This window comes from Panthera onca, chromosome C2 (assembly GCF_046562875.1).
Source record: "Panthera onca isolate mPanOnc1 chromosome C2, mPanOnc1 haplotype 2, whole genome shotgun sequence".
Taxonomy (NCBI): domain Eukaryota; kingdom Metazoa; phylum Chordata; class Mammalia; order Carnivora; family Felidae; genus Panthera; species Panthera onca.
This window is the reverse complement of record NC_138347.1, coordinates 66,264,170-66,291,152: the sequence shown is the minus strand read 5'-3', so window position 1 is coordinate 66,291,152 and position 26,983 is coordinate 66,264,170. Positions and strand designations below refer to the sequence as shown.

Here is a 26,983-nt window from a genome sequence, read left to right as displayed (position 1 = left end):
TTCGATTTTTTTTAATCCATACACAATCTACCACTTCAAGGAAATTTTGTGATGCTAATAATGAGTGAGAATGTAATTGCTTTTGTTTTAAATGTCTATTTATTTATTTTGAGAGAAAGAGAGAGACAGAGAGAGAGAGAGGATCAGAGAGAGAGAGAACAGCAGGGAAGGGACAGAGAGAAGGAGAATGAGAATCCCAAGCAGGCTCTGCACTGTCAGCACAGAGCCCCACATGGGTCTCAATCTCATAAGCCATGAGATCATGACCTGAGCTGAAATCAAGAGTCTGATGCTGAACTGACTGAGCCACCCAGGACTCTAGTAATAGTTTTTAAAAATAAACTTGTGCTATGGAGAAAATATTCTGAAATTGGATATTCAGAAATGTTTTATCATTAGGTGAATTTGTTGTCTAAAACAGTAAAGATGCGCATCCATAAAAACTCTTTTTTTTTAATTTTTTTTTTAACGTTTATTTATTTTTGAGACAGAGAGAGACAGAGCATGAACGGGGGAGGGGCAGAGAGAGAGGGAGACACAGAACCGGAAGCAGGCTCCAGGCTCTGGTCCATCAGCCCAGAGCCCGACGAGGGGCTCAAACTCAGGGACCGCGAGATCGTGACCTGAGCTGAAGTCGGACGCTTAACCGACTGAGCCACCCAGGCGCCCCCATAAAAACTCTTATATATGCACAATTTAACAACTTCAACAGGGGTGCCTGGGTAGCTCAGTCTGTGAAGTGTCCAACTCAGTTTTCGTTCAGGTCGTGATCTCATGGTTAGTGGGATGAAGATCCGCATCCGGCTCCACCTCTCTCAGGAGCCTCCTTGGGATCCTTTCTCTCCCTCTCTGCCCTCCCACCACGCTCATGAGTGCCCACGTTCTCTCTCCCTCAAAATAAATAAATGTACATTAAAAAAAGAAATACATAAATAAATTAAAAATTTCAACTAAGATTTCCAGTCTGTTCAAAAATCTTCCGACAAAGAGTTCCAGGGGTTTATTTACTTATTTGTGAAAAATAGAGGGAAATTTTCTAAAGGACTGAATTGAGTATTGCATATCTTCAGATATCACCAGAAACAAAAAGGTACATATTTGTCTTATATTCTGGATAGTTTCTGAAGTTCTTGTCAATCTTAAGTTTTTAAAAAAAAAATTTTTTAAATATTTATTTATTTTTGAGAGAAAGAGAGAGACAGAGTGTGAACGGGGGAGGGGCAGAGAGAGAGGGAGACACAGAATCCAAAGCAGGCTCCAGGCTGTCAGCACAGAGCTTGACATGGGGCTCGAACTCATGAACCATGAGACCATGATCTGAGCTGAAGTCAGATGCTTAACTGAGCCACCAGGCATCTCCTAAGTATTTTTAACAGATATCTCAAAGCATACTTAGTATGAAGTTATTACCAGTAATAATGAATGTGAATCCATATTTCAAATAGCCTTATTTTTACTTCTGAGTTTGTTGACTGACTGTCAGATTTGATCAGGTTATTGTTTTTACCTTGTTTATGTGGAAGACAGCTCTTCTCATATGTAGCAAACATGTCAGCTCTGCCCTTTTCTTATTAATAGGAAAAAGCTTTATCCTCAATTTATGGTTGCAAAGCCAAAATGTTTTTAATCTAGTTTAATTAAAACTGAATAGTATAATATGTAAATCCATTTAAGTGGGCACACTGCAGTGTATTACAATATGTTAAAAGGAACTAGCTGCTGTCAGTCCCTTTATGTAGGAGAACGCCCACTCTCCTCATGGTACTTGGCAATGGAGTATAACTCATGACTGTCTGACATATGGATTAAATATGGGTGCCAGAGTCTATCTATTTGTTTGCAAAGTCAATTTCTATTTTTGGATTAGAAATAAGTAAAAATAGAAGTTCTAGTATTCTTTTCTCATGCTCTCTGGGGACTCTACACCCCACTTAGGAGAGTACTGGTTTCATAATGTGGGTTGGTGATTTGTTGCTGCGGTGGACATTATTTGGCTAGTTCCAGCATTCAATTCCTTCTTTTCCTGACATTAGCCTGATTTTCTTTTGGGTCAGTCCTCGTTGGCTTAAGCCTATCAGCCCAGCCCAGCCTCCCAGTCATAGTGATCAGCATGAGGATATCAAGAAACTGAACTACACTTTAAAAAGCATGAATTCTAGGACTTTTGTAGCAGCTCCCAAAAGAGGCTTTCTCCTTCATCCAGATGGTGAGATCCAAGGGGCCAGCTCTATAGCCAGTTTACCACCCTCAGAGCATAGACAGGAACTCCAAGGAGCCACTCTGTGAAACCCAGGGATGGAATAAGATTGTTTTAAGGTAAAAGAGAGAAATGGCAAGATATTGGATCCTTAATGACCTTATTTGAGCTCCTGGATGAAATCCTTCCTGAAGCTTAACCTACCCCCTGGATCTCTCAGCTATATGGCCAATAAATTCCATTTAGTTGCATAAGTCTTTTATTTAAGTTAGCTTCTCTATTACCGGCAACCAAAAAAATTCCTCACTGATATAATTGTCAACTTCTCCATACAGTTTGTTTTGTTGTTACTATTTTGGTTTTTGTTTGTTTGTTTGTTCATTGTAGAGAGTTACATTAACCATGTATTGTAGCACAGAATTATCATCAGTACCTGCAAGGACCTTCTATTGAATTACTCCCTTAGTAGCACACAATACTTATACACTTAGCTATGAGGCACAATTATAAGTAATTTACACATATTAACACATTTAATCTGTACAATCACCCTATGGAATCAGTACCATTATTATCCCCATTTTACAAATGGGGAAACTGAGATGCAGAGAGAGTACATAACTTGCCCGGGGTTACACAGTAAGTAGTAAAGCCAAGATTTACTACCAATGTACATTTGAACCAAGACAATGTGGCTTCGAAACCCATGCTCTTAATCACAACAATACACCAGAAAGACTGCACTACCCACATGCTAACATTTAGCATTGTTCAACTTTCTAATTTTTGCCTCTGTGATGATTGTAAAGTAACATCTATCACTTAATGTATAACTTAGACGAATTACTTAAACCGTCTTTGTCTCAATTTCCTTACCTGTGAAATGAGGTAATAAAATAATAATGATTTCATAGGATTGTTGTGCAGTTTAAATAATGCCAGTGATTTTGAGCATCTTTTTTCTACTTGTTGGCTATTTGAGATTCCTGGTTTGGGAACTGCCTGTTCATAACCTCTGCCCATTTCAAACTGAGTTTCCAATCTTTTCCTTACTGATTTGCACGAGCGTGTATGTATGTGAATGTATATGTATATGTATATGCATTTGTATATGTGTATGTATATGAATATGTAATGTATATGTACATTTCAGTTATGAGTTCCATGTCAGTTTTAGATATTGAATATCTCTTTCTAATCTTTCATTTTTTCTATAGTGCTGTTGATTGAACAGGAATTTGTAATTTTGATACAATGAAATCCATCGATTGTGCCCCAAACGTAGAGAGGTTAAAGATATGAAAAAAAAAAAAAAAAAACCCTGTTTATGCCCTAAGCATCTTAAAATCTAGCTGGAGAATCAAGAACAATAACCACACGAACAAGTGTTAAACATCGTATAACAGTATGCAACGAAATGCCAAGTTGTAAGGCTATATAACCAACTTTTAACCTTGGAAAAATAAACAAATGTTTCTGTGCTTCAGTTTCCTTATTTGGAAAATGGAAGCAATAAAAAATACCTTTCAGTTTGTTGTGATAATTAAATGAGACATGTTGAATGGCTCAGTAGTACCTAGTATACAGTACCAACCGCAGCTCAGATACAAAGCAGATCAATGAAATAATAATGGCTACCATCCATAGAGGTCTACTACCTGCCAGGCACTTTCTATAACACACGGCATTTGCGTTGCTATCTGTCAGAGAAAGAAACCTCAATTGCTAGATTCCAAGAGCTTAAGTAATTTGAGGTCACACAGCTAGTAAGTGGTAGTCACCGCATAGAAAGCCAGGGTTGTTAGACCTCAAACCTCATATGCTCTCCCCTATGCCAAATTATTGTACGAAATGGTGCTAAAGAAGCAAAGAAACTTCACTTGGGTCCTGAGGAGAGAGAGACAGACTTTGACTTTGAAAAGACACAAGGAGAAGGAGAGGAAAGGAGATCATGCCAGATTCTGAGGGGATGCAGTGCCTGTGCAAGGATAAAAAGTATTGTGAGTTATTAGAGGGCCAAAACCTTTTACGCTGCAGTTCCCTTCAATCCTAGCACAGAGACCAGGACAGAGGGTGGGGAGACATCTATTCCCTACATCTCCTATTTCCATACCAAGGAAGCAGGAATGAGTTATCTGGTGAGCTTCAAAGAGGAATGATATATGTGTCGCCGTGACCCCTCAAGTTGGGGGAGCTGGCCTGTCCTAGAAATCATGTGTTTTCTGCTTTTCCAGAAACTGTAAAACTGCAGTCAATTTTACAAAAGCAGTTTTTCACAAGAGGGGACTCTCTGCATTGATAGATTGGCCCTCTATCAATCATTGAGGGGGTGTGGGGGACAGGTCTGGCTTCCCAAGGTTACACAAGCAAATTGTCCAATTCTGCTTATGACTGCCAAGTACTAAGAGAGCCGTTTAACATATTTTATTTAATTCTGGGGTGAAGTACATGCAGGTCCATTGTCCTGGCAGATCTAAAGGCATGGCCACCATTCTAGTGCCTGCCCGGGACAAAGTTGATATTTTCCTCCCTTCAGTCGGACTCCAGTGGCTACCTCAATGGATTGTGAACCTGTATGGGGAATATGGGTGTTATCTGAAACCCCCTAAAACCACAACAGTAGGCTCTCAACAAGCCATGGTAGAAGAAAGAATATGAAAAGTTCAGAGGACAATGAGAATACTGGCCTGATTCCAGCAAAGGGAGTATAAGAAGTAGTTGAAGTAAGGTTACATAAATAGGTTGGTCCCACTAATGGAAGACCTACATGGAAGGGAGAGAGCTTGGATGCGATGTGGGTGAAGAGCGCTGAGAGTTTCTGAGGAGGGGAAGAGCCTAAGGAGGACAGAGTTTAAATCAGGTAGTGAAAATATGGCAATGCATTGCAGTGGAGACTAGGGGAGGAGAGCCTGGAGCTGGAAAGCAACCAGAGGTGGTTTCCAGATTTCCCCAGAGAGGGAAGAGGAGGTCTGGCCTAGGGAAGTGGCAATGTGAGTGGCAGTAAAGAGATGCACGTGAGATCTCAAAGGGAAAACTGCCAGACCTCGGAGGAAACCGGGGTCTGGGAAGAGGGGAAACGTTTGGATGGCGCTGCTCTGAAACAGATAGATGAGCAGGCCTGGTTACTGATAGGAAGTGGGGCTCAGCCTTCGGCACGTTAAAGCTGAGGCGTCAAGTGGATTTGCTTCTCAGCACCAGGGACACCAGACATAAGGTAGGAAAGGGGCCGCAGCTGGGAGTTTGGGGAGTCAACACCTTCAAGGAGGCAGTGTACATTTGAAGGCCCTTCGGAAGAAGTTGGTGGAGATGGGAAGTATGAACAGGGAGGGGACTTGGGATGACAGGGCTGGGAACAAGGGCACAGGTGTGGGAGCAAGGGGAGGGGGGCGGAAAAGAGGAGGGGGACACCATTCCTGGACCAGAGGGGAGGACGGGATGACGCTGCTGGCAAACGCTGGATTAAGGATCTTTTTAGCAGAGCAGGGCGGCTGCCACCTCTCCCCCAGGAAATCCACAGTTGAACCCAAAGCAGCCTTCCCCAGGCTGACCGTGTTCTGGGCCCTGCGCCCACTTCCTCGCACTCTCTCTGCCTGCCGCGAGTCCCTGGTCCCTGGGCCCGTAAGGGTCCCTCCGCACCTCTGGCTCTCTCTCCATCAGTCGTGGGGCGGGGGGAGAGGGGGCGGCTCCGGCTCCCCAGGCCGCAGGGCGCCTTTTCCTCCAGGTTCCCGCCCTGGAACCGGCCGTGAGCCCTCCGCAGCACCGCCCACCTGGCCACCGCCGCAGCCCGCGCCCACGGCCCGCCAGAGCTGCCGCAAGCCTACAGCCCCTCCCGGGGGTGGGGTTTCGGCCCCCCACCCCTCTCCGCCTTTGTTACAGCTTCCCCCCGGACGCCCCCTCTCTGCCTCTGCCCCCACGTCCTGGGGGCCAGAGGGAGAGGGGTTCGGGTGGCGCCGGGACGCACGCGGGCTCCCCAGAGCGAGGGGCGGGGAGGACGGAGCGGAGCCGGGAGCCGCGAGCCACGGGGGCAGCTGCTGCAGAAGGGGAGGAGAATGGGGAGGAGCTGGGGGGCAGGCAGTCGGGGAAGGAGGGGTCTTAAGGGGCGGCGAGCGCAGGTCGGATTTCCTCCGAGGCTGCCGATCGGCGGAGCTCCCACCTTCCCTTAGAGCTCGCTGCAGCCGCCCTGCCCCGCGCCCTCCGGAGACCGGGACCAGACCATGGTGAGAGCTGGGCGCGCGGCGCGGGGCGCGGTGGCCCGACCCCTCCGGGCGCCCGAGGGTGGACGGGCGGAGGGGGCGACTCTGCGGGACCCGGAGAAGTTTCCGGGGTGGGCGCGGGGCCCGGCGCCTTCAGCCTCGCTCTTCTCTCTTCCGCAGATGTGGACACGCTGGCTCGCGCTCGCGCTGGTGGCGGTCGCCTGGGTCCACGCCGAGGTAGGTGAGCGGCCGAGGAGGTCCGAACTCGGGATCCGAGGCCACTTGGGTGTGCGCGCCTGGCGGGCGGGGAGTGCGTCTTGGGGATGTTCTCCCGGGGTGGGACTGGGAGTTTCCATGCGTGGGGTGAGGGGGGCGCTCCGAGCAGAAATGCTACTTAACGAAACTTAAACCTCCAAATCAGGAAAAGTAGTTTGGGCCGTAAGCGGGAGCCCCACCGCGGCTAATATGGAGGGAGAGTGGGGCGGGGGGAGAGAGGACGAGCTGGGTGGATTGGGACGGAGGCGGCGACAAGAGCAGCAGCCGAGTTCAAAAAGGCGCCTTTGAGTTCTTTCCTTCACTTGAAAGGAAATTGAGAATAGTTGGGGGCTTTTTGCTTCCAAGGCTGACTCCTTGGGGAAAGGGGCGGGGGGAGTCTCCAGAGATTCTTCTTTTAGGGCGGAGAGCCCTTTTTTTTAAAATCTTTTTTATAAAGTAAGTTCATGATTACCAGCATTTTTTTTTTCTTTCTTTGTAAAGTCCTCTCGGATTTTGTGTTCATATCAGGGCTATATAACGGCCTTTAAAAGTCTCAATTTTCCCTTAATCCAGCGTTGCGCAAGTGTAAGAGATCCATTGCTCTGCTCTTTGGGGGCTCCGCGTTTCCAGTCAAAGTATTTCAGCACTTTTTTGGTAATGTTTTCCTTTCAACTCCAGTGACCTTCCTGAGACACTACAAACAAACCAACAAACCCTTCACTCACAAGCCCCTCCATTAACTCAAAGGTTTATGGACAGAAAATAAACAATTCCAAATTCCCTGGGCTCTAGTCTCTCAAACAGTGAGGTCAGAAACCAAACATTTGATAATTATGGCAGGAAATGTGGAAGGAATTAAAAAGCATGAGGGAGAAGAAATGGAATGTACATTACAAAAGAAATAGCTCCCTGGTGGGTGGTTATTCTCCCTCTTTGAATTTTTTTCTTCATATTACAGTTTAGCCCCACCCTTAGCATCATAACTTGAGTCTGCCCAGAAAAAAATCATAAAAGTATGCAAGGTCTTCATGATTAAAAAAAAAAAATACACATACATTAAACTCTCACTTAATTTTCTATAGGTTGCACTGGAAACCCAAGCTGTTTTTACTCACAATGAAATAACAAACAAACAAACAAAAAAAATAGCTCCTGTTTACTGGATATCTACTTTGTGTTATAATAAAACCCCATTTTAATGATGGGAAAACTGAGTCAGAGGTTACATAATTTATCCAGTGCCCTAAGTTGTTAGATGGTAGGGATAGGGATTTGAACCCAGATAGTCTGGCATCATACCCCAGGTTCTTAACCTCTATCCCACAAAAGGAGTTCATGTTTGGTGTGCCTCTTACACAGCACACATTGGGCTACATGCATCATTTCTTTTAAATCTTCCCCAACCTTAATAAGGTCATCGTTGTTAACCCTATTTTATAGAGGAGGAATCAGGTTTAGGAGATTAGGTAACCTACTCAAGGTCACATGGCTAGTTATTTCTGAAGAAGGATCTAAATCTAGTTCCCTCAATGTTTGGGGGCCCATCTTGAACACCAGATCTGCTTCTCCTGCATTTTGTCTTCCAGGGTTTGAATTTGAGGGAGGATCTGTCTTCACTGGCTGATTTAACCCTAGTTAAGGAACACCCTTCCATCCCTGCTGTGGCCCTCAAAAGGCAGCTGCAGCCCAATGATGGATGAAGTGAATCCCTGGTTGGTTTTATGGCCAGGCTTAGAATTGCCAGTTAGTGTGTGAAATCATTCAGTGAACTGGAATGCAGATGTGAGGTATGATGAGGCTGTTGGTTCCCAGACCACAAGACTGAAGGCTGAAGGCTGTGTGGCCCAAGGTCCAGGATCTATTCTAGGCAGCCTGTGCTACGCCCCTCCCCCTCAGGAACATTGCAAGGCAAAGCTTTGCTCTCATAGGAAGCTCCCCCAGCAGCAATTTCCTGCTTGAGGTGGAAGAGCAAAGAGTACTCCCACCAAATTCCCAGCTAAAATCAAGAAGTGCTGAGGCATGAAAACTGAGAGTTGGTGCAGAAAGCAGGCTGTGAACTCGGTACCTGAGCAGTGAGGAGTAAGTATGATCCAGTTTGCATTTCTTGGCTCCAGACTCTTAAGGATTATTTTTTAATCAATCCAATCTCTTGATGTCTGGCCTGAGTAACACATGGCAAGTTTTTAACCTGTGTTTAATAATAATATACCTTTAATTATTAATAAAAAGGTAAAATAACCCTAGCAATTTATTTATTATTTTAAGCATTTTACTGTGTAATTCTGCTTGCAATAGAATTTTTTTCCTTGCTAGCTATAACAACATATAGCAAACATATAGCAAATTAATGATATTTACAGCCTTTGTTGACATGAATCCACTTTAGTAGACTTTAGGGCTAACATTGTACAAATATTGTTGAATTTTTAAAAAATGACATTTAGAAAATAAACTTAGTTTCTTGGTGCTTTTTGGTTTAATACAAGTATAATTATTCAACTCAACATATATTTTTTTTTAAATGTGATTACCTTACAAATCATATTGATATTACAAAAAGCCAAGCCTTTGCAGTAGTAGACCTCCAGAACTAGAGGTGTCCCAGATTTGGGAAAAGGTGGTTGTCATCATTATTAATGCCAGTCTATAAATCCTGTTTGGCTAGATTCAAGAAACTATTAACAAATCTCATTAAGGAAAGTGTTATATTTTGAATGTCTTCCATGGTTTCTTACTTGGCACCACTTTTTTTTTTTTTTTTTTTTTTTATTGCTTCCTCTCATTCTTACTTTCTTCTTGTCTTAATACCCTTATTCCTTTTAGCAGCCTCCCACAAAATTCTGCCCCATCCACATGAGCTCACTTCTGTGCTTCTTTTTATTTCTGTTTGAGGGGATGGTGGGGAGTGTGGCACAAGTCTGTTGAAGACTATACATTAACATCTGTATGGATGAGGAATGGGGGGGATGGGTCAAGGCAGCTTGAGGGAGTGCTTCAACTGACAATTACACAGCTACCCCTTTTTTAGATTCTGTTGAGAGGGGGCTGTGTGGGCTCATTCATTCTTCCTCACCTATCCCCCTCCCACTGAGAATTCTAACAGTTCAGAGAGGTGTTGATGGAGACCGGGAAAGTTTGACAATCCAGGCATTAGGGCATGTGCCCTTGACTCTGAATAGGTGGGTCTGAGTCTAACATGGCAGGCTGGAGGGAGTCCTGTGGCCCAACTGCCTGCTCCTGAAAGACAGCGTTAGTGAGCACCTAAGCACACTTCCACTCTGTGTGTTTATGGTGGTAATCTCTGCTTGCACTCTGATTGCCAGCATTCCAGGTCTATAAATTCATCATGATAAGTCACATGTACGGGGGACTCATTCACAGATCAGAATGCTCATTTCAGTAGGGAAAAACTTGACCCATGAACTGCGAATATATCACTTAAGATAATAGTAAAAATAATAACAATTACACAGATGGATGAGAAGATTATTAGGTCATTGTCCCTCTGATGCCAGATTTCTCATTTATACCCTATTATCAAAATGCAAGTTAATCAACCACCAGGGGTTTTATTGGCTGATGTGGGATCTCCTCTGTATCCTTCAGAATTATCCTAATGGTGGATTTAGGGAGGCCTACAGTCTGGCCCACATCCTCTGACTGCTTCTTGGAGCTGCAGCAGAACTACGATTTTAATATCCATCTTGCACATTAAGCACTAAAATAATATCTTGTTTCCTTATTCATTGGCAAATAAACTACTTGCTGTGATTCTAAAGACCACTATTGGAAATTAGACTGTTAAAACATAGCAGGGACTCTGCTTGAATAGTCAAAACAGATGGGCAAGCACCCTGCAAACTGAGCCCCTGGCCACCGAAAATGTCTTTAGAAGGAGGACATATTCATTTCCCATAGAGGTCCCTGGATTGGGTGATGGAAAGCGCGAGTCCCTTCCCAGGCTCAGAGGAGCTAACTGGGGAAGAACTGTGAGGTGGAGATCAGGAGGCATGGGCTGCAGTGGATGTAATGTCCCAGAGAAGAAAATAAAGTCTTCAAAGTCAGTGAGTTAGAATGATGTGTTTCTAGGAGAATAGAGAAAGTAAAGGATGGACTGTAAATACCAGTGGTCGCATATCATGAATTGAAAATGTCAGTATTTGTTTTCCTACTCTTCAAGTAACCGGACATCGAGACAGAATTTCTAGCAGCCACAAATAGAATTAACATAATGACACCAGATATTGTAGGGTTGAAAAATACCTTACACTTAGATGGATTCATTTTGTAAAGCCAGGTTTTTAATGTCCTATAGGTCAAATGCATAATTTTCTGTAAGGTGCCATCTCCTGGTGCCTGTAACTTTGGCGTGGGGGCGGGGGGCGGTTCTCTAGGGTTGAGTCATCGACAGCATGGGTCTTCTCTTCACAGGGCCCATCAGGCAGTATCCCCACAGGCCGAGCATGCCCTACACACAGGGCCGAGTCATGCATAAAGTGCAAGACATGGTCTCTGCCCTCATTACAGTCTAATGATGGGCCAGATGCCTTAAACTGTGGCAGTTGTAATATTATTATAACTATATGATGAACAAGTATCTGTACAATTATAATTATTGCTTTTTTATATTAGCATAGGGCTTCCCTTGATTTTTAAAGTATTTTTACATTAGCACAATGCACAAATCTTTAACGTAGAGTTTGATGAACTCTTACATCTGGATATACCCATATAGCTAGGACCCAATCAAGGCTGAGGAAGTTGGTGCAGAGAGGAGGCTGTGAACTCCTGGTGTGTGGAAGCAGTTACAATGAAAAAAGTGAGGAGTAGATACGATCAGAGTTACATTTTATCACTCAGGGATCATCATTTAATTAGTGTACTCTCTTCATGTCTGGCCCAGTAACATTTGGCAAGCTTTTAACTTATGTTTCAACAATAAACCTTTAATAAGTAATGAAAAAGTAAATTAACCCTCTCCATATGATGATTGCAATTTGGATATTATTTTAAGCATTTTAGCTTATAGTTAGCAGTGTTTATAGCAGAAAATTGATTTTCTTGTTAACTATAAGGACATATAGCAAACACAGTTAAATACAGTCTTTTTTAACATTAATCCATTTTAGCAGACTTTGGATCAGCTTTAGGGGAGCTGACTTGACTATTTTGTAGATGGATATTCCAGGGCTCAATATAATCTACACTGAGAAACTAAATCAAGGAAAGAAACTCAAATAGTTCTTTTTGATCACTTTGCCCTGGCCATTATTACTTTCAAAGGGACTACATAAGATGTCTATTACATTATTTATGATGGCTAATACTTAAAATTTACTACATATCCAACAGTAGGGGAAGAGTTAAGAGTTAACAACAATATGTGCCACTAAAAGTTATGTTTACAAAAATTTTTAAAGCTCTGGCAAATGATTGTGATTTAATTTAAAAAGCAGAACGCCCTCCACTCTGTGCCTTATTCTCACAACTGTGTACAGAGAAGTGTAACAAAATCTTAAAATCCATCTTGAGGATTCTTGTGATCCCTTTCCTTTTTTCAGGAGGAATTTACCGTCCTAATATATGCTCTTTTATTTAAATAAACATGTTGAGCTATTTTCTGATAAAATATGAAAAGATAATATGCTCATAAAAAGCTTAGAGAATATGGAAAAGATGAGAACAAACAATAAAATCAACCATAATTCCACCACCTAAAGATAAATCAGCCCTGCATCCCTTCTTTCAGAGAAACTATCAAAATCAATCAACAAATGTATGTGGTGAGCCTACTAAACACTGTAGGCAATAAAAATAAGTATGAGGTAACACTACGAGATAAACGGCATGCAGTAATGGGACAAGCATGGCAAACACATCACCACTACCCCCTCCTTTCCCCATGACAGACATTGCTAATCAATCATAGGATTCTGTCCTTCTGAGTCTGGAAGAGGTTTGAAAATCCTCAGCAATGTTCTGGGTAGCCACTAGCAATTAGTCTGCATGTGAGATAAAAGATATTTGCCACTACTTCTGGAAAAGTCTATCCAATCTGACAAACACTGGTATATCTTTAAACAAAATTAAGGTGATTAAAAGGCAGAGTTCAGGACTATGTGAAACAAAGACAACATGGGGTAATAGGTGGTATGACTAGGGTAGCGAATAAATGAAATCACACACACACACACACACACACACACACACACACACACAGCACTTTATTCCTGGCCCAAGCTTTTAACTTCTTTAGACAAATTCCAACACCTTAAAGTGAGCCAAACCCTCTAATGTTGGCCATCAACAAGAATATGATAATGAGAATTTTCTTGGCTGTTCTGATGGAGTAAACAGTTGTTCTTGCTAAGGCTCTCTAAGAGCTGCTGCTGTCATAGATAACAGTTCCTGCATTAGCAGCCATCTGGCAGTAACTTGCTAATAGAAAGCTCTTTGGGTAGTTGGAGTACAAAATATATCCTATAAATCTGCATTTTCTGCTGTGGTTGGAGGATTTCAATGAAATCTTTCACAGACTTTTTATGTGCTCATTTGGAAGCCATCACCAATAAGCCATTCCCAGGATTAAGTCTGAAATTTATGACCCTTCAAATGTTCCCTGAATAATCCTGGACACTATTTTTGACCAGGTAAACTGTTGCCAAAACAAGTCGTGTGACACATGGCAAAAACCATGACATGTTGCAGGCTCATTTATACATATGTGTGTCATGGGATATTGGCTTGAATTGATAGAAAGAAAGTGGCTCTTTGTCTTTACTTTTTATGTCATTCAAGACTTAAAATTTTTGTGTCTGAGGCAAAATTTGTCTTTTCTGCACAGTCTTTCATTCTGTCCTTTGGTGATAGTCAATGAGTATAAATTATTGATCTACTGAAGTTCCAGACATTATCCCAATCCCTTTGCACATATGCTGCTATTGAGAATAGTGTGGAACTAAAAGGCAATACCATGGAGGTCCCTGTTCTGAAGGAGTCACTACCACCATAGCTCCTGTGCAGCTCAAAAGGACCTGGCCAAATTTAGGGCCCAGATTTATGGCTCTCACAGAAATTTTCACTCCCTTCCTCACCTCTTGCTGCTGGTTCAGAAAACCCTGAAATGCGGCATAGGGATGGATGCCTTCTCAGAACTTGAGAGACTCCACTTGAGTTGCTGGTCCCATTTTCAGCCTGTCTACCTTGACCACTCAACCAACCTATCCAGAAGGTGGCAGCTTTTTGTGTGGAAATTGTGTCTGTTCACGGAGTGCTGATGCTTTTCTCTTGTTTCCCATATTCAGGTCACTCAACCCTTCCACTGAGTTCCTTCATTCTCTTCTCTTGTTTGCCATATCTGGGTGTTTCCAAGTTTTATCTTTTACACAGACCCTGTTACAAGCACCTTCTCATTATTAAGAAAGATGTTATAAAATAATGAGAGTCCTTGACTTCAAAGTCTTGCTCCACCCCTTTCTTGATGATGTTACCTTTTTTAAGCCACCTACTGTCTCTGACTTGCAGCTTCAGTTAAGAGCAAGGGCTTTGGGTAATGGGCTGGGTTTGAATTCTGCCCTTGTCTAGCTTTGAGGCTTTGTGCAAGTAACTTAACCTCCCTGAGCTTATTTTCCTCATCTGTAAAATGGGAATAATGGCCATCTCTCTGTCTTTCTAACCAATGGAAACTGGAAAAGGTTTCCTCTACTCATGAAACATAGTCAACATGAAACACAATAAAGTGCCTCTTAGCAGCCCCTAGTAGGCACTGAGAAAGAATGTTTTTGACTCTGTAATGACTTCAACAAGAGAATTCTCAACTTACATACTAACATCTACTAGGCATTGTGTGTATTTGTACAACCTGTGTGCTGGCTCAGGCTGTTACTATGTTTATCCTTGAGAGGAGGTGTAGCATAATGGTTAAGTGCTAAGACCTTGGAGCTAGATTACCCAAATTTAAATCCTAGCACTACCATTACTAGCCCTGTGATCTTGAGAAACTTGCTTAACCTCTCTGGGCCTGTATCCTTATCTATAAAAAGGGCATACTACAGGGTATTTACTCCATAGGTTACTTGTGAGAATTGAATGAGTTATTACATGTAAAGCAGTTAGAAGAGTGGCTCAGCACATAAGAGTACAGTGTTAGCTATTATTATCATCCTAGTGGTATCTATTTATTGGAAGAGCTCCAAAACCCATGGGGTGTGGGTGTAGGTGTGCACATGCACATCCGTGGCTTACAGAACTCTCCTTGCCTCTTTTACTCTCCAGAGATTAAGGATCACCTTTTTAAATGACACCTGGATGGCTCAGTCAGTTGAATGTCTGACTCTTGATTTCAGCTCAGGTCATGATCTCATTTTCTTGAGATCAAGCCTCATGTAGGATTCCACGCTGAATGTCCAGACTGCTTGGGATTCTTTTTTTCTCTTCCTCTCTGTTCTCCCTCTTTCTCAAAAAAAAAAAAAAAAAAAAAAAAAAAAAAAAAAAAAAGACAACTAGGCTATGGATATTTATTTCAGTGGAGGCTTTGACGCCCAGAATTCATATCAGAACTCTTGCTTCTACTGAGCCAATCTTGCTTTCAAACTTCTAGATACTGTCAGTTCTATGAAGTCAGAACCTTATCATTCCTGCAGAAAGAGAATTAGGTCCTCGTTGAGCCCCTCCCATTGCACAGGCAGTGGGCTGTGCAAAGTAGCATAAGTTCTCCCTAAAGACAGTAAATGAGGGAGAGAACCAAAAAGGGAAAAAGAGGGAGAAAAAGCAAAGAAAAGAGGGTATAAAGTTCTTGGAGGAGCGCCTGAGTGGTTCAGTTGGTTAAGCCTCTGACCAGCTCAGGTCATGATCTCACAGTTCATGGGGTTGAGCCCTGCATTGGGCTCTGTGCTGACAGCTCAGAGGCTGGAGCCTGCTTCAGATTCTGTGTCTTCCTCTCTCTCTGCCCCTCCTCTGCTCTCTCTCTCTCTCTCAAAAATAAATAAACATTTAAATAAATAGCTAGCTAGCTAGCTCTTGGAATTTTTCCACATTCAGTTTTTCTCTCCCCTCTGTCTCTCCTTCTTAGATACGGAGGTGGCCACCGGATATCTTGGGTTTTTTGGGGGGGATGGTCATTTTTGTCTATTCTTGCTGTCGTCCCCATAGCATGCCTGTTACTGGGCCATAAGTTCTAAATTTGGGATTTGGAACATATGATCACGCAAAGGAGTAGAACCCTTTGCTTTCACTGTTTGAAAAATAAATACTCTCAAAGACAGGGTAGGGAAGTATGCCTGGAGCAGGCTGGGATTTGTCCCTCTGGGAACCAAGGCAACGCTCTGGGTGTTTGGCACACAAACCTTGAGTCCTCCGCTGGGTACTGCTGTGTCTGGTGGCCAGCCCTGACTGCACCCTCACATGGCCACTGATCCCAGGCCCCAGAGCCAGGTCTTTGTTGCTCCCCGTGCTGCCCCTTGCTCTCCTCTGTGTCTTTCCCTTCTCCCTTCTTGTCTCTCTCAGCTTCCTCCTCCACCATTGAAGAGAGGTCATCCTGGAGTGTTGGTGCCACATTAGGAGCTGCCAACACTCCCCCCTCCCCCCCGGACCACCAGGTTCACATCTATGTGGAGAAAAAGCTCCCCAAAGTTTTCACACAGTATTTTGCTTCACTCATTTAGGATCAAGTAAAATTTCACAAAGTTAACTCAAGGAATGAAAGTAAGAACTATCACAAACCTGTTCTCTGTCAGGCACTAAGTTAGTGCTGGTGACTAAGACATAGACCCTGTTCCTAAGGGGCCTGCAGTCCAGTGAGGAAGGGAGACAGGAGCAGAGGCTCAGAGTGATCCGGTGTGGTAAGTGCCAGGACAGGCCTGAGAACCCATGCCAGCACTGGGGGGTCTGGGAAGGCCTCCAAGAGGCCTCCACAATCTGCGCCCTGAAAAATGAGTAGTAGCCAGACAACAGCAGGAGGAGAAGACAAGAGCCTTCTCGTATTTAATTCTCACAACCTGAGAAGTTACTACACTCTTCATTTTAGCAATGAAGAAACCCAAGCTGAGAGGATACAGTTGGTTACTCAAAATCAGCCACCTAGTAAAGAGTAAAGCCAGGATACAAACCCAGACTTCAGCTCTCAAAGCAAAGGCTGTGTGTTCCAGGCCCATTGTGTCTTATTTCTGAAAGTGACTTTGAAAACAACCCCCCCCCCAAAAAAAATGACCAGGCCTAGTCATTTTGGCCACATAGATAGGCATCTGATCTCAACTTGGTTCAGGTTCAGCTGCTTCTCTGACATTACAGCACTTGCAGCTTTGTGTTCAGTGACTCAGGGGATGTTTGAAGGCAGGTTTTTTGTCCTTCGGATGCATTCACATCTTCAGATGCATTCAGATGTTCCACATTGAGTAAGACCAGATTGAAAGACAGCTCTAAAAAAACTCCAGCTGAGTTGTTGTGTATGGTTGTTCAGACTGTCTACTGTACCAGTGCAGCTGGCCAAGGGGACCACTGGGGCTGACTGCATCCTGCACTCAATGAGCCCTGGCATGGAGCTTGTCTGTCCACCCAGACGACGGGCGCCTTCTTTCCAACTGAGACACAGAGTTCCCCAAACCCAACATTTTCTCTCAGATATGTGATGCTTATTGGACCACAGTGGCCATTTCTCCGTCTGTACTTTTATACATTGATATCATTCAGAGTCTTCTAAACTTTTCATATTAGGCCTCCATCAAAAGCCAGTTCTGTATTTTTGTGGGTTTTCCTCATGGATTTAGCTAATACAAATAGAAATGTAAAAAACCTGTTCTTTTGCGCCCACAAATGTGCTTCGTTGGGCTGTTGCCCAACTCCATCTAGTTTGGGAACTGTGATTCCTCAGGAATTAGGAAAAGCATTCCTAGCTTCTCCCTGATTGCTGGATTAGCACAACCTCCCTCAGCCCACAGCTGAATTCCAGCCCTGAGGAAGAAATGTCTTATTAGACTGAGCGAACTCCCAGCCTGGAGCCTGTCAGAGGCGGTGTCATGTGTTTGAATTAGCTGAACAAAAAGCAAGCAGGCTTTCTGGCCTCACTCCCCCTCCTCCCGCACCCCCCTCTGGAGGGGCCGGTTAAAGTCTAGACAGTGTCTGCTTGGCACTATGCCTTTTTAGCACAATCTGCACGGTTCTGCAGCTCTCGCTTGGGTTGCCTTTCCTCACTCACTTCCCCAGTTTTCTTGGTCGGCCTCAAACTGTCTCGGGGAGACTGGCATGAGCCGCACACATAAGAAGCAAGTGAGTGAATTTATGAGACCATCAGGTTTCAGCTGTCTGGAGAGGTTCGCAGTTGAGGAAGTACCAGCAGTGCTGGCTGAAGCTGTGTCTGAGCTTACAGAGATCCCTGATGTGAGCTGGCTTCAAACAAGCCTCCGCTTCTTGGCCAGACATGGGCTGGAGTGAACAACCCACGACAGACAGTGGCACCCAGGTTTTGAGCCTCTTGCCTTCCGTTGGTAGTATGAACTTGGGCAAGTCACCGGCCGCCTCATCTTGAAAATACGGGGGTTAGAGCAGGTGAGCTCTGGAACCCAGCCCAGAAATCCTATCCATAGGAAAGGAGGCAGACATGTTAGGTTGGATTGTCAAAATTCTCTTAATGGAGTTAGGATATTTGATTAGCTCTTGTCTTAATTGATGATCCCGAGGAGGAGCGGTTTGAAAAGAGAAGCTGGCCCAGGAGTGGGAAAAGAGTGACTAAAAGCAGTTGGCATTTTGTGTGTCTTACTGTCTCCTGCGTATATGGAGTGCAATATAAATAGTACAGCATGTGGCACCCAAGCAGTCTGCATGCCCAGGAATCCCAAATGCTGTTTACTCTATAGAAAGGAACCACTTGATTTTCCACTTCAGAAACCAGCTGCTCAACAACACTGGGCAAGAAATGAAGGATGCCGGGTCTCTTTGGGGTCGGGCGAAGAATTTTTTAAAAAAGGAAGACAACCCAGAATTCTAAAGTGTGCAACTTGAGCTTTTATTGAACTGATTAAAAAAACAAAGACAAAACTTTCTTCTGACCTTTGTAAATATAAGTTAAAATAGAAATTAAATATAAATTAAAAATAACGATGCAGGGGTGCCTGGGTGGCTCAGTTGGTTTAGGCATCTGACTCTTGATTTCTGCTCAGGTCAGGATCTCACAACCATGGGATCGAGCCCCACGTCAGGCTCTGCCACAGTGAGTGTGGAGCCTGCTTAAGATTCTCTCTCTCTCCCTCTGCCCCTCTCCCACTTGTGTGTATTCTCTGTCTCTAAAATTAAAATAATGATGATGATGATGATGATGTAGTATTGAAATGGCTTATAAAAATAACTGTCTGAAAATGCTGTGTGGACCCTAATATTGCTTTCTGGGTCACCAGTGCTACCTGGCCCATGACCAGAATCTTGGGTTTCCTGAACAGGTATTGATGAAGTTGCTGCCCTGGCCCCCATGCCTTTCTCCAAATCAGTTTGGGGCTGTTATAGCTGAGGGCACTGCTCTTTGGCCTTGACCTCAGCAGTTAAATCAAGTGACTTGCAAGGGTGAACTCAGTAAGGAAACAGAGGCCAACACAGATGTTTTAGTTCCACTTAAATGCTTAGTATCTTAACTGCACTCCAATTCCTAAATACCACTAGTGAAGCCCAGTATGCTACATTGTACCCACTGTCAGTCCTGCATGGGGCCGCCCAATGTTGCCTGTGGTTTTCCACATAAATCTACTTGTACACAAGTGTCAGAATTGAATTAAAATTGTCTGTGCCCCAGAATAGCCTGTATACACAGACACACACATACATTTTGCTACTTAATTGACATTACTTGAGTTAGATTTCACTACTTGGAGAGTATGACTGTCTACCTTTAGCTCAAATACACTTCCCTCACAAAAAACCCCAAATTTCTATTGGAACTAATGAAGAGAAGCATGTATGTTATTAAACTTCCCTTAATGTGACTGTTTCCTTTAATTTAGTTCAGTATTTGATCTGTGTTATACTGTCTTGATTCCTTTCTGAGCCAAGGCATATAGAAAATAGTGATAAGGAGGGCTTATTTTTGTGGTTGTGAAGCTTCTTAATGAGTGTTAACTTTATCAGTGCATGTTATTCATTTATTCATTTGTTCATTCATTCATTTCCTACCTTATTCCAAAACTAAGAGATATGTTTTTCCTTTCAAATCCCATAGCTAGCATGTCCTGCTGTCTTCTGTTAGTGCTAGGCTAACTATTTTCAGTGCTGGGGAAGGACCCAAGTTTGTGGCATATTTGCAACAGAGAAAAATAAAATAAAGAACGCAAAGACAGAAAAATTTCTGGTGACTCTCACTAGATACTTGGCTCATCTAAACTTCAGTAAGAAATTGATGATGTGTAGAGTTTCTGTTAGAGCAGCTAAAAGCTATTAAACTGGGCACAGACTCAGACATACTTGAGTTCCCTTTATGGACAAGGTCCCTATAAGGAGGACGCAGGTGGGGTTTCTGGGGTAGCCCGCCTCAGCTCACAAAAACCTGCTTTGGGATGCAGGCAGGTGTCACAAATGCTCGGTATTCTTAGTTTCACTCCTCCAGGGACATCCTTATCCTTGGGTCTTCTCTGTATGCCAAAATTACGATGCTACAATTAATTGGGGTCAGGCTGAGGTCTATGTCAGAAGCAGGAGAATTCAGCTGACTTCTTTTCCCTTAGACTCTTAAGAATCTTTCAGGAGTGAGTCCATTTGTGCTTTGTCCCCCACCCCTCCTCTAGTCTTCTATCCTTGGCATTTTCTATTTTCTTTCCTTTCTTATCCTGTGTGGCCTTGGCCTTGCCAACAGCCACATGCAGAGAAGCAGACTTCCTGGTTTAGCTATTTATTTTTAGGGTAAAGCTTTCCACTCCATGCATTAATTGGTGTCTGCATCATGTTCAACAGAAGAGTAATTTTCTGCATGGCACTAAGGGCTGGCTAATGATCAAAGAAAACTCCAGGACAAGGACACCTACTTCAGGTGTGAGTTCATTAGAGGTTTCTCAATTTCCTTTCTTGGGGGGATGGGACTAGAAGGGAGAATGGGGTTGGGAAGTATTTTGAGTAAAGAGGCCAGACATTGAAGTCTTCTTTGCTGAACATTGGGTATATTCAGTATTCAGTATTCACTGCAGTCTTTCTTTCTTTCTTTCTTTCTTTCTTTCTTTCTTTCTTTCTTTCTTTTTTTCTCTTTCTTTCTTTCTTTCTTTCAAGAATGAACAGCAATCCTTTTTTTTTTTTAATGTTTATATCTTTTGAGAGAGAAAGAGAGAGCATGAGCAGGGGTGGGGGGCAGAGAGGAGAGAGAACATAAGCAGGTTTCACCCCGTCAGCACAGAGCCCCATGTGTGGGGCTGCATTTCACAAACCATGAGATCATGACCTGAGCTGAAATCAAGAGTCATATGCTTAACTGAGCCACCCAGGCGTCCCTAGATTTATTTCTTAATAAATTTCCTAAACTACTTGGGGGCCATATTGTTTAAAGGACAATTACTAAGTTAACAGCTTTATCTCTGAGAGATATAACTGGACAACAGTCTGTGTTTTTCTTTGTTTTCTGCAAAAGAACATGTATAGGTAACTAGACTTATTATGGGGATTATTTTGTAATATATAAAAAATACCAAATCACTATGATGTACACCTAAAACTACTAGTATGTGAATTATACTTCAGTAAAAAAAATCAAAGAAAAAACCATGTGCAATACAACCTGGAGGATAAGAAACTATAAAAGTTGTTTTTTTGTGTTTGTCACTTGCCCTATTTAGGCTCTCTGTTTGCTTAGACAAAACTAAGAAAACTATGAAGATAATAAATCCTCTAAGACACCAATGCTTGAAGATTGTTAAGCCCACTGTGTTGGTCATTTTACAGCTTAGTTCATTTCTCTCTAATTTTCTTTTTTTTTTTTATTTTTTTTTTTTTATTTTTGGGACAGAGAGAGACAGAGCATGAACGGGGGAGGGGCAGAGAGAGAGGGAGACACAGAATCGGAAACAGGCTCCAGGCTCCGAGCCATCAGCCCAGAGCCTGACGCGGGGCTCGAACTCACGGACCGCGAGATCGTGACCTGGCTGAAGTCGGACGCTTAACCGACTGCGCCACCCAGGCGCCCCTCTCTCTAATTTTCTTTACATATTTGATCAAATAGAAGGCTCTTCATTTCTTGCTTAAGTTGCATCATTGAATTGCTGGTGGGTTAGAGAGCGAGCTGCGACCCTCCACAGTGGCTGTATTTCATTTGGTGATTGGGTTATTTTTCTACGTAATGCTACGATTATTTTGCCCAGTGTAAAATAAATCACACTGTCATTTAAGAGCCGTAATGACTCATGTTCCAGTAGCCTGGAATGTAAAGACCTCCTCATTCCCAGTGATCTATTGTTTCTCCAGGAGAAAATCTTCTCTCTGTTGAGGTTGGTGAAATGAGCCTGTGTGTGTGTGTGTGTGTGTGTGTGTGTGTGTGTGTGTGTGTCCAGACAGCTGAGAATAATGAGCTCTAGATTACCAATCCCTAGGTTTAGATGTGACAATAGCCATATTCTGAATATCATGATATTTTCTTTGAAAGGGAGACAGAAAGTAGGGAATTCTAAGCCCAAGAGTGTTCAAAGCATGTGAACTGCCCCCAAATAATTCTTGTTTTAGAAATAAGTGGAATAAATAGGAAGAAGGAAACTAGTGATGAGGAGGCCTGAAGGAAGAGGAGAGAGGCAGTGATGAGGGTAAGAAATTCTCACTGTTACTTGTAGTGGGGTAAGTAAATGAGTATGAGGCGATAAAGTGGAGAATTTCTGGTCTTTATCTTATGTGCTACATGAGGAAATACTATGAATGAACACTGCTGATCTATACAATCAGAGAAGATATGTCTGCTTTTGTGAAGTGAACATATGGTCTGTAGGCAAAACTCACAAGAACAAATGATAATGTAAAAGCTATAAATTAAAACGGCACCTGTATATAGAGTATATAGCAAGAGTGATAATGATATAAAGTACCTTACACAAGGTAAGTGCTCAGTAAATAGTAGCTGTTATTCTTGATGTTTTTGCTTGAATTCTAAGGCACAGGAAAACTGCAGGGAGAGACATACAGATTCTAGACCCATGTTTCTCAAACTGTATTGAGTGATGCTAATATATGTGCTAGGTTAAGTGGTTCTTTAGTTGCAGGATTTTTTAGAACCTTACAATGTTCATGTGCATTATTTATTTTCTTTTCTAGGAGGAAAGTATCATAAGCAGTGTTTCCCAGGCATTTTGCCATTGAACACCATTTCCAATATTCCATTAGTATTTCAGTGCTGTGTTCCATGGAACAATTTGGAAACATGGGTCAGTTCTGAACAGATTTTCATAAGCAGAGTCCATTTACACCTGACTCCAGGTCTTAGTGGGTTGTTGAACCCACTTCCTAACTAATGCAATTTCACTGAGAAGGCATGGGGAAGGCATGGGACCTATCTGGACCCCAGGGCCAGTCCAAGGGAAGATCCTTCTGGGAGTGACTCCATACTGGATGCTGGTATGGCCATGTCCATATCTATCTAAATCTGGCTGGGGTATTTTTTGATTATCAACTCAAAGTACCCAGGAGTCTTCTTCTGGAGTTTTCACTTTTCCTATCCATTCTCAGCCCATCAGCAAGTCCTGCTGGCTCTACTGTCAGAATATATAACCTCTTCTTTGACTGTTATCAGTCTCCATTGCCACCATCCTACTTCAGGCCACCATCATTTTGTGCCCGGACTATTGCAGTAGCCTCTTAGCTGCTCACCCCTTTTTCCTTCACGCCTCTCTCCATCTACTTCTTTATATGGCAATCTTTGGGGCACCTGGGTGGCTCAGTCGGCTAAGCGTCCGACTTCGGCTCAGGTCACGATCTCACTGTCCGTGGGTTCGAGCCCCGCGTCAGGCTCTGTGCTGACGGCTCAGAGCCTGGAGCCTATTTCAGATTCTGTGTCTCCCTCTCTCTGACCCTCCCCCGTTCATGCTCTGTCTCTCTCTGTCTCAAAAATAAATAAATGTTAAAAAAAAAATTTATATGGCAATCTTTGTGAAACACGTATCTGATCACTGTGTAAAAACCCTCCAGTGTTCCCCATTTCATTAAGAATAAAATACAAAGTTGTTATCAGTGCGTACAAGGTCATACATGCACCATGCTTTGCCTGCTTTTCCCAGCTAATCTCTCACTGCTTTCCCTGCTAGACCCTATGTTGCAGCTACACTGGGCTTTTTCTGTTCCAGAAACATAACAAATTTCGCCCTGCTTCACAACCTTTGCACTTTTTTTTCCTGCTATCTGAACTGCTCCTTTCATTCTTAGGTCTCAGCTCAAGAGAGCGTTCCCTCACTCAGTCTAAGGGGTGCCCCCTCTCCTAGATGTCTGTCAAACATATCCTATGTTCTAAATAATCATCACAATCTGAAACGACCTTGTTCATTGTGTTTCTTTTCACTCTCGTCTCTCTAGAATATGTACTTCTTCAAGATACAGTCCTTCTCCATCTCATTTACCAATGAATCCCAAGCACCTAGAACTGAACTTAGCAGATACCAGGTGCTCAGTAAATATTTGTTGAATTGATCCACTGGTCAAATGGGTTAATTAATGAATCCAAATATCTCCTACATAATATGAGGAGATGCATGATATCCTGCCTGTAATTTTTGATCTCCGTGTCAGATTCTGTAAGTATTTGTGCAGCTGGGAAGATGGTTGATAGCATCTGCTCATCAACACTTTGCTTAACGTTGGACATGGTAGTAATGCTGGGCTTGCTTAGTCTGACACCTGGATTCTGATTCTCTCAGCTCCAGGTGAAGGTGGAATATAAGCAGAGGCTTACTGAATAGTAAGTGTTTTTATTCTTTCCCTCCATGATCAGCAATTCTGATTTAACTGGGCATCGTTCCCAGAGTAAACTAATATCCCAAGGAATATAAAGTAAAGCATTAAATTAAATTCTGTTGTCGGTGGTTCTTTGCCCCAAAGCCTCTGGTCACTTTGTTTTCTGACCTCAACATTTGCTGAGACCTATGCTGAGACCTTTATTTTTTGGGATCCTTTCTGCTCTTGCTCTGTCTCCTGCTCATTTGAATGGCAACTGTGCCCTGTTCATTTGAATGGGCAAAACAGTGTCATTGGATTTGCACATTAGATCTCAGAGGATCTTTTATCCTGGGGAAGGCTCCACCAAGGGCACAGTGATCAGCAGTAGGTCGGGTCTTAGGGAGTAGACACTCCTACTTACCTGCACCTTATTCTCTAATCCCTTGCTCTTGACCGTAGACCAGTTTCTTGACTTCCAGAGTATGTTGGCCACTTTTCAGTGCAGTCAGGGTAACCAAAAGCAGTTAAATATGTGGCATTTCTCTCGTGTTTAATCAGTTAAAAATGAAGAACAGAGCTTTGAGAACTAAACTGCTACATAATACTTAGTGTTTTTATTGCAAATGATAATCTGTAGCAACTAACCTACTAAGGTTTTTGTGTAGAGTTTCTAATGTAGTCCTTGGGGGAACACAAATTGAACAGAAAAGGAGGTCTTTGTACATTGTGGGTACAGTTTGAAAGTCTAGCAGGATTTTAATCTTTGCAAAAATAGGGAGCTTTGCTACAGTGGAGTCGAATACCTGGCAGTCTCTCATTGGTGGGCCCCCTGCTTCAGATACAGCCTGATTGGCCAGCACAAGTAGGTTTTACAGCTCCTTCCCCCAAGCTGTGACTTCCCTGCTCCAGGGAAAGAATGCAAGGCAGGAATGTCTCAAGAAGAATAGAATGTGCATATTTTCGTTGACTTTAATCTCAAAGCACTAAAATTGTGTGTGTGTGTGTGTGTGTGTGTGTGTGTGTGTGTAAGTGTAATACTATTGAAAATTGACAGCAAGAACATGTAGCAGTTGAGCCAAAAAACAAAAAAAAAAAAAAAAAAAAAAGGTTTTGAGAAACATACACTACATTGCCAAATTTATCCATGGTCTCTTATGCAAAAAAAAAAAAAAGAAGAAGAAGAAGAAAAGAAAAAAGAAGTAAGTATTAAGAGAAGTTTCAAAATACAAAGCCATACAAAGTACAAAAGGAGGTGGCACATACTTTATTTTATAAAAGAGGCTAGAAGGGTCGAGTGACTCATCCATAGGCATTAAAAGCAGAGTCAGTTAAGCTTAAGTAGCCAGGATGCCTGCCCATTTTCAAAGGACTGGCTATTCACTACCTTACTGTCCTGGTCCCAGATGTAGCCCATCATGCTGTCTTACCCAGGTATGCAGATATCCATTGACTTCAACTATATACACCACTTACAAGACATTCCTCGTTAAAGAGAGTCTTACTCTTTCTACCTAAACTCTCCTCAATTCAGTCCTCAGTAATATGTCAGCACTCGGAACTTATTAGAGCTGGGTTGTTCAGTAGGAAAAGCCACCAGCCACAAGTAGATGTTGAGCTCTTGCAGTGTGGCTAGTCCCATTAAGATGTGCTATAAGTATAAAATGCATGCCAGGTATCGAACTGCATATGAAATAAAGCATGTAAAACGTCTCACTAATTGGTTACATGCTGAAATGGTAATATTTTGGCTATATGGGCTTAAGTAAAACAAATTATTAAAATAATTGTTTCTTCTGACTTTCTAAAATTTTGCTCGAAATTTGCAAATCTTCTGTGAGACTGGTATTACATTTCTGTTGGACACTGCTGCTTTAGAGACTTGTCACTTAACTGTATATCACATGTAGTTCCACCAATGCCTGGAGTTGTTACTTATTAGATTGTGTTGTTATTAAAATTCCGTGTATTTGCGCCCCATCTCCTCATCTAAACTGTCAGCAGCTTAGGGACATGGGCTGTGCTATCATGTGACTTTCTTAAGGACATGTGGCTTTCTTCCTTGAGACCCCAGCATCCAACCTGATGTTTGGTATTTTGTCGTTCAGTTACTTGCTTGGAAATAGGTTTTGTCCAATTCTACTTTGGACAATGCTAAGGAAGTACAGATTAACTTGTGTTTGCAGTGTTGCTTTTTTTCAAAAGCACTGATTTTATGTAGTTCTTAATTTGTTCCAGAAAGGTTAATATTCCTCTAAACTGGACTCTTAAAATCCAGGGGACCTGCAGTGGATGTCAAAACTTCCCGGCACATGTACCCAGCAGAGAGCAGTGCTGTTCATTGATGATTACAGGTAGTAAGGAGCCCCTTATTGCCTCCCAGAAATCTTGGGGAAGCTCCACATTAAGCTCAGAGATTTGCACCCTACTGTCTAGGACCTGTCTGCATTTAGGTCAGGCAAATAAGACAAGATAG

At 42.8% G+C, this 26,983-nt stretch overlaps 1 protein-coding gene and 1 long non-coding RNA gene across 3 annotated transcripts in view; one reads left to right on the top strand and one right to left on the bottom strand.

The window, feature by feature from the left end:
• Window positions 1-4,606: 4,606 nt before the first annotated feature.
• LOC132683669 (uncharacterized) lies at window positions 4,607-6,150 on the bottom strand. The gene is made up of 2 exons (XR_009612333.2): window positions 5,746-6,150; window positions 4,607-4,768 (listed from the first exon to the last, which is right to left on the bottom strand). It is a non-coding gene; the product is annotated as an uncharacterized LOC132683669 (long non-coding RNA).
• A 149-nt stretch (window positions 6,151-6,299) lies between these two features.
• FSTL1 (follistatin like 1) overlaps window positions 6,300-26,983 on the top strand; it is a 59,228-nt gene continuing 38,544 nt past the window's right edge. Inside the window, exons 1-2 of one of the 2 annotated variants that reach the window (XM_060639871.2) lie at window positions 6,300-6,414; window positions 6,571-6,627. In XM_060639871.2, coding sequence (XP_060495854.1) covers window positions 6,412-6,414; window positions 6,571-6,627 — 60 coding nt within the window. In that variant the 5' untranslated portion in view covers window positions 6,300-6,411. The remainder of the gene's footprint in view (window positions 6,415-6,570; window positions 6,628-26,983) is intronic. The other variant, XM_060639872.3, reaches the window with a different exon arrangement.